The sequence below is a fragment of the Microplitis mediator genome, chromosome 1 (assembly GCF_029852145.1).
Source record: "Microplitis mediator isolate UGA2020A chromosome 1, iyMicMedi2.1, whole genome shotgun sequence".
Lineage (NCBI taxonomy): Eukaryota > Metazoa > Arthropoda > Insecta > Hymenoptera > Braconidae > Microplitis > Microplitis mediator.
The window spans coordinates 8,080,266-8,094,247 of record NC_079969.1 but is presented as its reverse complement, the minus strand read 5'-3'; the positions used below and the strand labels follow the sequence as shown (position 1 = coordinate 8,094,247).

Here is a 13,982-nt window from a genome sequence, read left to right as displayed (position 1 = left end):
ATAGATAATTTACAAGGTTTTTGAGTTAAAATATATGTATATATATTCAGAAATAGAATATAATAAATTGTTTGAAATTTACTCAATCACAAATTTAAGTAACGTCTGTTTTTATTTTTGTTTTAGCGTTTAACCAGGAGTCAATTTGGGAGCCAAAGAAAACGCCAAAGAATAATATGTAAATTGAAGATTTATTTTTATAAAATTATTTATTAAAAATGTGCAAAAAAACTGTTAATAAAATTACAATCACAAATAATATCAGTTAATTGTTGTTTGAGGTGGAATTTTCCATACTTCTAAATTACCAAGTACATCACCAATAGCAATAGTATTTCTGCAACAAAAATATATAAATATAAGTTATTTACATTAGTAGCATTGTTTTAACCCTTGGCATTTTGACCCTAGACGATTTTTCAATTTTTTATTTTCTAATGAACACAGGGTGGCCACGAACCGGGAATATCGGTAATTATCAGGGAATTTAATGCAACCGGGAAATATCATGGAAATGTCAGGGAATTTCAAAACGTATCCGGGAATTAAATTGTAACAGTTCAAAATTTCAAAAATTTTAAATTATACACTAGTTATAAAAATTAAGGGATATTAAAAAAATTTCAAATTTTAAAGTGATTTTCAACAGATTGTAACTCGAAGGAAAATGGTCATACGACAAAAACAAAAAAAGCAAACTGTAGCTTCGCGTGTCTAGTTTTCTGATCTGGTCTTTATATTTTTTTATTATGTGCGGTTCCGGAGTAATCCTAAGAAAACTATCGAAAAAGAAATTTACCAAATTTTAGCTCGTCTTAAAAACGGTCTTCGAGCTTCAATAAATTTTTTTCGATAATTATAATTGATTTTTGATTGCTCCGGAACCGTGCATAATAAAAAAATTTTAAGACCAGATCAGAAAACTAGACACTTGAAGCTACAGTTTGACTTTTTGTTTTTATTGTACGACCATTTTCCTTCGAGTTACAAACTGTTGAAAATTACTAAAAAATTTGAAATTTTTTTAATATCCCTTAATTTTTGTAACTAGTGTATTTTAAATTTATTTAAATCATAAAATTTCTTATTAAAAATTTTAACTTATACATTTTTAACATCGAATAATCAAAAGTAGGCAATATTAATTTATTTTATTGCCCTTTTTTTCTGGTTTCTCGCATGATTTAATTATAAAATTTAATTATTAAAAATGAAAATATAATAAAAACTTTGAATATCTAAATGATACGAATAAAATTTCTTAATCAGGGAAAAATGTGAAAAACTTTATTGGAAAACCGGGAAATATCAGGGAATTTTGAAATCATTTCTTTGTGACTACCCTGGAACATAAAATTTAATTAAGATTGAGACTTTTTTGTAAAAGTATAAAATATGTTACAGAATTTAATTAAATTTAAAAGAAAATTTTGTATTTTGAATACTTGGTTATTTTTTCACGCAAGGGTCAAAATGTCACCTATGACACATACGACATTTTACAACCATGTGTCATTTGAAAGTTAAGTAAAATACTTGGCAAGAATCCTCAGCCTCTTACGGAAGATTCCAACAATACTTCGTAAGTATACTTTCTGTAGATTTCATCAAGTCTTACTTAAGATTCTTTTTAAAGATTTAACAGAAACAGTCTGCAGCAATTCTTAATCAAAATAGTTACTACAACAATGTAAAGTTAGAATTACTTCGGAATTCCTTAAGACATCGGGCGTAAACCATTTTTTTAGCATTGCCCGAGACTTAAATTCAGTTTCTATAGCAGACCCAGGGGTCTTCATTAAAATTAAAAACGCTAAAAATTATTAATTTTATCGGTTGATAAAAGTAATTCGAACATCAAGTGATTAGCTCTGAATTTACTATACTAATGCTGAATACACGGATCGGTTCTATGGCTTTTGATCCACGACAAAATATCCTTGGATAAACTTTCAGTTTTTTTTCGTCTTGAACAAAATTTTCCGTATAATTTTAGAAAATTAATAGTCGATTTGTATGGAATTATTAAATATATAAACTCATGTACTTGAAATAGTACTCTACTATTTATTCAAAAAAAATTCGACCAATACTTTTTCGAAAATTTTTGTAACTGAAATGACTGGTATAAGTTAAGAATGTTAAAAGAATTGATGTACCTGAAGATCGGAACGTTTTTCGTGCAACGAAAATGAAAAAAACTTATTTAATTTTACTTAAGAAGTAAATGGGGTAGGCTGCAATTTTCGGCTGACGTGCAAAACATTTCAGAAATCTAGATCCAGTAGATTTTTAACTTTTCATTTTCGTTTCGCGAAAAACGTTCTGACCTTCAGGTACATAAAAAATGAAGGAATTCCCCAAAAAATTCAATATTTTGTCCGCGGATCAAAACGCCGATTGCCCACGGGTCAGGAAGTAACAAAGTAAAGGCAGTCATCTGCAGATAGCTTAAGCAATTCTTCAGCAAGTCTGAACTAATGGGTCTTACGCAAATATCTGAGCCAAGGAATACAACATATTGGGCGTGTTTGGCCAAACTAAATTCTGAGTAAACTGAGTTTGGCTAAACACGCCCATTTAGTATACTAAATGGGCGTGTTTGGCGAACTAAGTTTACTCAGGATTAAGTTTGGCCAAACACGCCCATTTTTTCAAGATTTGTATAAAACTTCCTGAAAAATGCTACTGAGGTGTAATTAATTACTTAAAATTATTGCTAAATTCACTTCTTCGAAAATTATTCAAGGTTGAAGTTAAGTCAAACCCTGGTGGAAATTTTTCGGAATTTTCTCTGCAAAACTCAGTTCTAAAGTTCTAAAGACTTTTTCAAAATTCTAAAGACTTCTTCAGAGTTTTTCAGAGAAAAGTCCGAAAAATTCCCACTACGGAAACGACTTCAATAACCTTGAATAACTTTAAAAGGAGTAAATTTAGCAAAAATTGTTGTGTCTACCCATATAGCAGTTTTTTTCAAGGCTTGTACAAGCCTGTTCTCAAGTTCGATAATTGCGAGCGTCACCATTCACCTATGGGTCTTGCTCCAGATATTTGAGTCGGATTTGAATTACAAGTCTTATGCTAGCCTTACACAAGAATTTTGGTGAAGTTATTGTTCAATTCAAGGGGAAAATCGGCGCCAAAAGTATGTTGAATCTACCTCGCGCATGGCTTGCTCAAGATCTGCTCAAGTTAAAACTGGTCGGGGAAGGAATAGTATAGGGAGTATCGTGCGTCTTGAGCAGATCTTGAGCAAGCCATGCGCAAGTATCTGCTGCAAGTTTCTTGGGCAAGAAATGCGTCGGAAACTTTTGGCTGCACCATGTTAGAAATATCTTAAATATTCTTGCCTACGATACCCTGAGCAAATCATGCACAATTTTTAAGTCAGTTCCTTGCTACACAATCTTGCGCAAGGCACATACGTAGAAAGAGACACTAGTAACTATGGGCCTTGCACAGAGCTCTTATTCAAAAGCACTTGCTTAAATACGTGTTACTTGAGTAATAATAAAAAATAGAAAAATTACCTTTTCAATGAAATATCTAGGGAACTAATTAAATGATTCTGACATTTTATTTTTAAATCTGAACAAATTTGTCCAGAATTGACATTAAAAAAGTTGATCATCTCATCAGCGCCATATGTTACTACAATATTATTTATAAAATTCAATCCTGTTACAGTATGTTCCATACTAATGATCCTTATTATCGACATCTAAAATAATAAACTTGTACATTAATATAAATAATAAATAATTAATTATGTAAAATAAAGTAATTAATTATCACCTCAGTAATATTATAAATACGTATTTCTTTGTTACTATTACAAGTTATTAAAGTATCCTGTACACTCAGACATTTTAAATCAACAATAGAACCATTGCAGCGTTCGTATTCATCGACAACTGGATCAATCAATGACTCGTCTCCTGAAAAAAAAACAATAATTGCTGTTAGTAATTTAAAATAAATAATTGTTATAAATGAATCGTTTATTTGAGAAACCTTATAAGTCATGTTTTTCATGAAATTGAGTTTTTTGCATTTTTGGGTTCTTTGGATATCCCTCCATAGAAATCAATCAAGATATGCATCAAATCAGCGTTTAAAAAAAAATTAACGGGGTGACAGCAATCTCATTTAATTAAGAAACCCCATAAGTCAATGACTCAAATAAACATATGCAGTTTTAGTTTTACAGGAATAATTTTTTTTTTTTTAATTTAAAATTCGCGCTTTTTGGGAAATTAATTTCAAATGTTGTTTTATTGTTGACTGTTATATGACTAATTAAAATATTGAAATTAATTATAATTTTTTGTAATTTCTGAGTTTCAGAGTTCAAATACATATTTAATATTTCATTTTATCAGTATAATAAATGATTTGAGTGGAAACAATTAAAAAAACAATGATTTTATAACTTTTTTTTCCGTTTGGTTGAAAACCCCATAAGTCAATCAACTTTAAATAATTTTTTTAAGAAGTTTCAGTTAAAAAATTAAATTTTTCTTGTTGAAATCTTTTTCAGAGACGCTAACATTATTGTATTCAATTATTTATTTATTATTTAAATGTCAAGTTTTTCCAAAAAAATGTTTTTTGTGTTTCCTGAAAAATTTTGTTTTCTTGACTTATGGGGTTTCTCAAATAAACGATTCAAATAATTAACGCAGTAACGCACCTTGGACTGGAGTTGTCGCATTAAAACTGCATTTATATAAACCACCGCATAAAGTACCGATAATAAATATATCATTGTTTTTATATGATATATCTAGACATGTTATTGATAGTCCTGGTTCTATGGTCCGTTCATACCGTCCACTGGCACTTGGTGGTCGACTATTTTCAACTGGATTATGTTCTTTTATTATTTTGAATCTGTTATAATTAATAAATTTATTTATTAAATGATTCAATTTAATAATTGGACGTAAGTGAACAATAACGTGTCGACCCACGAAAAATCAATTTTCGATATTTTTGTACCAAATGATTTCTTACGTACGTTAGTGCTTATCTACGTCCAATTATATAATTGAATTGAGGATATAAAATTAAGTTTTACAAAAAAATTAGTACCGGTTTATAAGTTTTGAATCAGTAAAATTGTCAATTAATTTATTTATATAAATATAACCATCGGAGCTTGTTGTTATCAGTAATGATGAATCTGTAGTTATTGTTGTACGTCGCCACATTAATGATGTTACGACCTCGTTGTGTACGATAATTTGTAATGGCTGTGATAAATTATCGGCAATATTCCATAGTAATACATCACCTATTAAATTAAATGTTTTTTTAATTATAATTAAATTTGTTTAAAAACTGATCAATTTTTTTGAACTCCGGACATGAGAGATCAAAAACCCGGATATTAAAAAAAAAAACCGGATAACTGAAAATTTTAATTATTTTAATAAAATTAACAAACTTGGGGCAGGTTTTTTTTTTTTTAACGAACAACATTTTTTGTTTTTTTATTAAAACAGACTACATATTTTTGTTTTTATTAAAGTAAATTAATTTTAAACAATTATGAGAAACTTTTATCTAATAATTATTTTTTTATTGATCAAAATTTTTTAATTAAATTTATTTTATTAATCTTGCAGATATTTAGCAACACTATTAATTTTTTGTTTAAAAAATCGTCTTTGCTTTATAAATAATAATAATATTTCAAACAATCATAAATATTAAAATTATATTTAGTTAAAAGTATGGCAGCAATTTTACTGGGTTTTAATTTTTTACTTTTTTCTGTCTACTGTTAAAAAAAAATTAATCTGCTAAATAGTTTTTTATTATTTACTTTCTAAAAGTTGGACGTTAAAAAACCCGGACAAAAAAGACCTGCCCGGATTACCCCGGACTCTTAAAAAACCAGATGTCCAGAAAATCCCATAATTAAAATTTAAAAAAATATTTTGATTATAAATAATGAATTAATAATAATAAATTATATCAACAGAAATGCCAGTAGTGTATGACGTTAAGTCCAGTTGGGCTGATGAAGTTGAAGAAGAAGGAGATGTATTGCCTCCACCATCAGAGCAATATTTAAATAGAATGAAAATTCTTACTGAATATAAATTGAATGAAGACAATAAAGAAGTTAAAATTCTTCTTACTTTTAAAATTTAAGATAAACCGGGACAGATGGCAACCCTACTCTTAGACTAAAAGTAGCAACGATCTGCAGTAATATTTGCACAATTCTAGAGCAAGAAATCTGGCGAAAGTTTCTTGAGTAGATTCAAAAGTAAGATAATAATAATAATTACCATTAAATAAACCAGCGGCAATAACAGACGGCTCAATAGGATGATAAGCCAAGCATGTAACACATGAATTAGTTTCATAATTTTTAAGCTCAGCTTCACTCAATTTATCATCATTGCGATTTAAATTGTAGAATTTAATACGCGATTGATGATCGCACCACGCAGTGTGATTGCTACTGTACGCCACAGCAAGAGTCCCGCCATTTTTGCTCCAACTCAATGAGCTTATTTTTTTCTAAACATCAATTTATTTTAATTAGCTTACTATCGAAGACTTTGTAATAATTAATGATTGATAATTAGTCTCAGATCATTTACCTGTTTGTCGAATTCATCAATGGTAGAAAATTTATTTAATAATTTTAATTGATAATCATTGTCACGTGAACCAATAGGTTCATATGAATTAATAGTATGATTGTCATATATTTCATCAAGTGCTTCAAGTACTTTAGGCGTTACCTTATTTAAAAATGCTGCTAATTTATCATAATCAACGGCAACGTCTTTCGGTGATTGCCCAGCTTCTGTCTGTGTCTTAATTAAAATTTATTATCATTAGTATTTGTTTGATTAAATGGGCTCTCTAGCTCAACTCTAAGAGGTCGCTATTTTAATTTTAATTTCCCGTCTAATTAACGTGTGAAAATTGACTTTTTCACTAAAAGTGTAATTACTCGTAAGCTGCTCAATATTTTTCAAATTTATACAGAGATCTTTAAAGCTGCTTCCTCAAGCTTTCCATAACCCTACAACAAGTCAAAATTATCGTCAATTGAAGCTAGTAAAAAAAAATGAAAATTAACAATTTCATTTTAAAATAAAAAATCGATACTATTTAGATAGCTTCAATTGGGGTTTTAATTATGATAATTATAACTTGTCATAGGGTTTTGGAAAGCTTGAGGAATCAGCTTTAAAGATCTCTGTATAAATTTGAAAAATATTGAGCAGCTTACGAGTAATTACACTTTTAGTGAAAAAGTAAATTTTTACATGCTAATTATAATTAACTGAAAATTTTCTTAAATAATCTAAATTTTGTTACTTAAAATTAATTATATTAAATTTTCAGTTAATTGCAAATAACTTATGACTCGTGAGAAATATCGAAAATTTTCTCTGAGATAAGTTATAAGATATGAAATGCTCTACAAAAAATGTCCTATAAAATTTTCCGATAAAGTTGATGGTTGCGTCAAAAAATTTAAAAAATGTAAAAATTTATCGTCAATCTAACTTCAACTTCGAATAACTTTTGAAGAAATAAAAATATCGAAAATTTATAAGAGACCTTTTTTGTAGAGCGTCAAATTTCCCAGAAGAATATGTCTTGAACATTTAATAGTATTGGTCCCACCGTCAGCTACAAAATTTCAAAGCTTAAAAAATAAATTTTCCCATGTTATTTAAACGGGAAATAGAAAATTGCGATGCGACAGCTGTTAATATTAATATTAAGAGCTCAAACTTTCACAGTATTTTTTTTTTCGTCATTTCCAACAATATTTTCGATATAATGAAGGAAAAAAAAATTAGTCGATTTTTTTGATACACCCTAATATATACATATGTATACGTATATAAAGTAATAAATATTAATTACATATTTACCTCAACACTATGTTGCACAGTAGATTGTATATTTTTATTTTTATAAATTAAATCATCTGTTTGTAATGAATTACTTGATTTTTCACTGTAAAAATAATAGTAATAATGAATATATAGAACATAAATAAAAATTTATAAAATCAAATATTTATAATAGTGTCCGTTACTTTGGTGATCTAAGAATTTCATTGTCGCCGGCCTAAAAAATATGTGTATAATAAGAGCAGAAAAATTCCTGGAAAACTTGAATTTAATTCTCCGCGGCACATAAAAATTGTTAACTTCTTGTTAAAATTAAAGCTGCTATTTGTTACCATTTCGTCAAAACCAATCGTTAACTTGAATTTAACAAGAAGTCAATTTTTTTGTGCTGCTTGATATCCAATAAGTTTGACCTGCCCCCAAAATGATTGAAAATTTAAGCATATAATGCATTGATTTAAAAATATCGATGCGTAAAAATGATGTTCATACTTTCTAATAACTATAGAAAAAAAAATTTCACTTGATTTGTAGTTTAGTTTTCTACAAAATCATCATTTTTACGATTTTGTTCGGCAACAAACTACAAAATACTTAAACTTTTTCTGACATTTGATAAAAAATCTTAACATATTTTTTTAGAACGAATGAAATTTCAAATTTACTAAAATAGCTGACACTAATATATATTTACTTACGTTTCTGTAGTGACTGTTGATGAAAAAAATTCCGGATCATTTGATTTATTATTAAACATTTTTATTTAAATTTTTCAATTCTTATATTTATTTCTATTGTTGTCAACTTGTTTTTTTTGTATACTAGTACATTTAGTACTTACAAATTTGTATACTTATTTATATCATACATAACCTTATAAAATTTTATGACATGACTTGAGCGATATTTAAAAAAATTCAAGTTTCAAAATAAAAAAAATATGAAATCTATCGTTCAAGTGAAATTCTTATTTTTTTACGGCTATACAATTAAAATATCAATAAAAATATATACAATATGACAGAAAAATTATATATCATGTCTATAATTGTCTCAACAACAGTTTACTTCGGGTTTTTTTCTCCTCTCCCAAAAATAAGAAAAGCGCACGCGCTTGCCCATTTAATTTACAGAACCCGATTTTTTTAGAGTGGAGGTAAAAAACCGATAATACTCGAAGTATTTACACTCTTTTGTTGAGACAACTATGTCTACATATTCTCAGAAAAAAACATTATGAATTAGAGAAATCCGAGTTTTTGACAGGAACGAAAAAAAAAAATTCAAATTTTATTTAAATTGAAAAAGCGATTTTATTTAAAATTCCATGATATTATTAATTATCATATATATATAATTAAATTTTATACATATGTAAAGTTTTATGTATATATATATTATTTTTGATAAATATGAACAATAATTACTTATAAATATTACTTCCATACTGTAATAAATAATAAATAATTTTTAAAAAATAAACAAATCTTGATATTTTTTTAAATTATAAAAAAAATATTTTGATAAAATTAAAAAAAAAAAAAAAAATTAGTCCAAAAAATAAAAAAAATAATAAAAACAGTTTTTAAAACAAAATCGAGGATCGGAAACTCCCTAAAATTGATGACTTCCAATAACGAGATTTAAAAATAAAAAAAAAAAATTTTATTCTAAGGACTAATTTCAAAAAATTTTAATTCAAACATCAAATCCGAACCCTGTCACCTAGATCTTCGTGCAGTTTTTCTCTTGCTCTCCCTTTTAACTCTTCCCTGTTCTCTCTGCATCACCGTCAAATCTCTGGTGATAACGATCCCCTGCAAGACAGTCGGCAGCATCATCAATCTTCTGAGTCTGCTGTGTTCCAACAATAGAGCATCGACTTTATCTTCACCAACGATAACCCTCAGCGGCCTTGGAACTCCAGTTCCAAACTCTCCAATCCTAGAGCATTTTGCATCAGGTACCACTTGCTTCAACCCATGGAGTATTCGTCCAACCAATTCCTCGTCATTGTTCCCTCGTGCGTCAATTCCCGTTCCCGTTTCAGGAACTCCAAACAAAATAATATTGTCTTGTCTTCTTCGTCGGTCTTGAAATTCTTCAGCCATTTCTTCCCAATGCCGATAATCTTCAGCCCTTAACTCCGCAGTGTTGATATGCATTCGCAAATCATCGGTACCCAAATGCCTGACAATTAATTCAATGCAATGATAAGGCATATTAAAACTATCAACTAAAAATTCACATAAATCTTCAGTGCGTTTCAATAATTTATTCCTTTCAATTGCTCTAAGAATTTGGTTCATTACCATGGGATAGTAAATAGGAAACTTAGTTTTATATTCGCCTGAATTAAGTAATCCCAATAAATCAATTTTGTTTGCTAACTTAGCACAGTAGTTATCAGTAATCCGTAATAAATCCCAGCAAGTGATATTCTTACATACTCGTTCTCTTTTCATTTTATCTACTTCAATTTTGCATTCGTCAGCAAATACTTCTTCGAATTTACGCGGCACTGAATTAAGATTCTCTTTGCAAACATACAATTGGGCCATTTTTAGCATCACTATATGCTTTATCAGAAGATGTAACACCTTAAGCAATGGCTCTTTAGGTTGCTGAGCAAGGAGTAGCATCAAATCCAAGTCTTCGATTGAAGTATCACCAAATAGTGCTCTAGAAGCGCTGGAATTGAAGGCAGTTAAAAGCGGACTTTGTTTATCATTGTCCAGGCAGTTTATATTGGCTCCGTATTTTAGGAGCATTAAGATAACGGGAAGTTGGGACCGTTGTACGGCGTAATGCAGTGGAGTACGTCCAGCAACATCACGTGCATTGACATCACCACCAAATTCAAGAATTGTTTGCAGTACACCTTGATAGCCATTGGCTGCTGCTAAATGGCAGGGAGTACGACCGGTTGCGTCTTTAGTGTTGATGTAAACACCGGCTTTAAGAAGAAGTTTTACGACTTCATTGTTGTCACATTCAACAGCAAGATGAATTGCTGTTGTACGTTCATCGATGGTTCCATGCTCAACAAGGCACTGGACTATTGATAAATGATTACCATCAATGGCCATACGTAGAGGCGTTTTGGTTCCCGGACCTGTTTTACTACTGGGAGGTGTCTTGGAACCGGGACCATCAGCCTTAGAACTTGGGCCAGATGTTTTGGTAGCTGGAGGTGTCCTGGGACCGGAACTATCAATCCTGGGACCTGTTCCATCAGTTTTATAACTGGGACCATCAACTCTAGTGGTTGGACCAGATGTTCTGGCACTTGGACCATCAATCCTAGCGCCTCTAGACACCAGTAACTGGACCATGTCCTTGGCGCAATAAGTAACAGCCAAATGCAACGGAGTACAGTCTTTAAAAAACAAATTACCCATTGCATTGATGTCTGCATCGTGATCCAGCAGAAATTCAACCAATCCCAAGTTATTCTCCAGAACTGCCATATGCAGAGGAGTCACACCATTGGAATCGCGTCCATTAACAGAAGCGCCTTTGCTAATTAAAAGATCAGCAATTTCAATGTTTTTGTTACAAGTCGCCGTGTGTAAGACCGTGCATCTATCAACCCCTCGCTTATGAATATCTGCCCCAAGAGCCAGAAGGCATTCAACAGTCGCCAAATGTTCTTTGCGCACTGCAGCATGAAGCGGAACAATGCTACTTGATTTCTTAGCGTTTATATCTGCGCCATGAGCTAACAACAACTGAACCATGTCATCATTGCCATTCATCGCGGCCAGACAGAGCGCTGAACAGTTTTCACGGCAATTTAATCTGCAAACTGCATTAACATCTGCCCCAGCTGCTAACAAACATTCCGCTATTTCTAGACTGTTTTTATCAATAGCTACATGCAATGATGTCATATTGTTAGCATTACGTGCTTCAATATTTGCTTTATGGGCAATCAACAAATTTACTAAATCAGCCTGTCCATTATTGACCGCCGCATGCAAAGGAGTATGATGTTTTTCACACCTATAATTACTAATAGAATTAGCAGTTGCTTGATGAGCCAAAAGATGTTTCGCTAAATCAAGATAACCCTTTTTAACAGCAATATAAACCGGAGTTTGATCATAATTGTCCGCTAAATTAATGTCCGAATAAGGAATCAAAAGATCCACCATTTTGATATCATTAGACTCGATTGCGTAACGTAATGGCGTCTTACCCAAAACATCCTGAGCATTCGGATTGGCTCCTTTGTCTAATAACTGCTGGACGACACTAGCGTTCTTGTTTTTGACAGCGGCATGCAAAGGCGTACTCTTGTTGGTTATCAATTGGGACCAATAGCTGTTTACTTTGTTAACGTGAGCGTTGTTGTGCAGCAAGTAGTCTATTATATCCTTGTGGTTAAGCTTTACCGCTTGGTATAGAATCGCAAAACTATCTGGCCATGTTGAAAGCGAGGTCGATGTGGAAGTTATCAATGATTTAAGTTTATCAATATTAACTTCATTTATGGCAGCTATGAAATTACGGGTATCAGACATTTTTATCTGTAAAAAGATATTCTTATTACTATAATAGTAATTTTTTTAGCTAATTGTTTGGATGCTTACATAATTTGTTGATTTAATATTGTTATTATAATTGTAAATATTTATTTAAATTATTTGGTATAAATCCTGATATTTTGAAATGTTATTTGCTTATTATATTTATGCCTACTCCATCATGTCTAATTACTGTCACTGTTTTAGAAAATTTATTTATATTATATTTATGTTATTACACTTGTTACTGAGAGATAAGGCTGCTGGTATTTGGCAGTATTTGGTAAGCTGATAACAAAACATTGAAGAAGGCCGTTACTCCATCTAGAGAATGCTGGAGAACTCAGCAGGAATTATCAAAAGGGGTCGGGCTCTTAGTGCCCTGAAGATAGATCGTAGCCTGAGTGAAACGCAACTTTTATCATTGAATCGATACCAAATGACAAGAGAATGTGGAAATTGAGCACAAGATGGCGGTGTATGGTCTGTAACAAATATCAATTTATTGAACCGTTTTTTGGTTTTTTGGTTTTAAAAAGGATTTTACTTTTTCAATATTTTCTCTTATACATCAATAAGTAATAATATCCTTAATTAAAAACTTATACACTAATTTATATTTTAATTTTGATTTGGCACCAATGATGTTCTTATCAATAAACAGTAATTGAAAATAAATATTCTCTTTAAATTCTTAATTTTCTCTAGTCTAATAAATATTAATTTTAAAGATATAATTTAAATGTTTAATGCTATGGAAAAATTTTAAAATTTTTAAAATATAAAAAACCATTGCAACGTTAATTTGCCTCCTGAGGGCTGAGTGAAGGGGTGGGGATGGAATCAGGAAGGGGTATTAGGTATGGGTAGATGAGGGGTATAATTATTTACACTAAATACATATATAATATACATTATTTACAAAATTCTGCGGGTGCAGAATATTTTACTGCCTATGTGATGTCCGGCTGTTTAAGAGCGGTTGTACTCTTTGTTGTTGTTGGTTTTGCTGCTTTTTGAACCTTGCTCTCCTTCGTAATTCGTCTAGATGTTTAGCTTCACCCTGAAGCCACCAGTATTTTTCATTTAGCCTGTTCAGGCTATCGTGATCTCTGGTCGGGAGTGCGGTCGAGTATACTATGGACTCTGGTGGTAGATGGTCCATGTCAGTAAATATGGCTTTTCTTGTACAGTGTCTTCTTATGTGATATACGATAGGCACATTATACTCATTTTGGATGCAGCCCATACGGTCAAGGTTGGTAAATAGCTCTGGTGGACTATAATTGCTTTTGGCCATCCTTCTCACTTGTTCAGTGTTCTCCACCTTCAGTTTGTGGATGGTGTCATTACCAATTTCGTACATTGTACTAAAGTAGTTCCTTGTGAGAGTGAGGCAGAAGCAATCGAACCTGGTAATGTCGGCTTAGTCGTATATTTCTTTGTTGCTAAGTCGCTTGATGTAATTAGACTCAGCTGATCTGTATCTACCTAAGCAGGCTTTTATGCAGGATCTCTCGAATTTACGGTACTTCTCCATGACCGATGGGCCAAC

General features: G+C 30.8%; 2 protein-coding genes across 2 annotated transcripts; both read right to left on the bottom strand.

The window, feature by feature from the left end:
* Positions 1-201: 201 nt before the first annotated feature.
* On the bottom strand, positions 202-8,998 carry LOC130664514 (cytoplasmic dynein 2 intermediate chain 2-like). The gene is made up of 9 exons (XM_057464463.1): positions 8,597-8,998; positions 7,917-8,001; positions 6,621-6,839; positions 6,303-6,537; positions 5,095-5,296; positions 4,694-4,893; positions 3,796-3,938; positions 3,531-3,721; positions 202-337 (listed from the first exon to the last, which is right to left on the bottom strand). Exons 1-9 carry the CDS (start codon positions 8,653-8,655, stop codon positions 262-264), a joined length of 1,410 nt encoding a protein of 469 aa, XP_057320446.1. The 5' UTR covers positions 8,656-8,998; the 3' UTR covers positions 202-261.
* A 352-nt stretch (positions 8,999-9,350) lies between these two features.
* LOC130664505 (putative ankyrin repeat protein RF_0381) lies at positions 9,351-13,106 on the bottom strand. The gene is made up of 3 exons (XM_057464451.1): positions 12,975-13,106; positions 12,494-12,912; positions 9,351-12,430 (listed from the first exon to the last, which is right to left on the bottom strand). Exon 3 carries the CDS (start codon positions 12,422-12,424, stop codon positions 9,620-9,622), a length of 2,805 nt encoding a protein of 934 aa, XP_057320434.1. The 5' UTR covers positions 12,425-12,430; positions 12,494-12,912; positions 12,975-13,106; the 3' UTR covers positions 9,351-9,619.
* Positions 13,107-13,982: the final 876 nt, after the last annotated feature.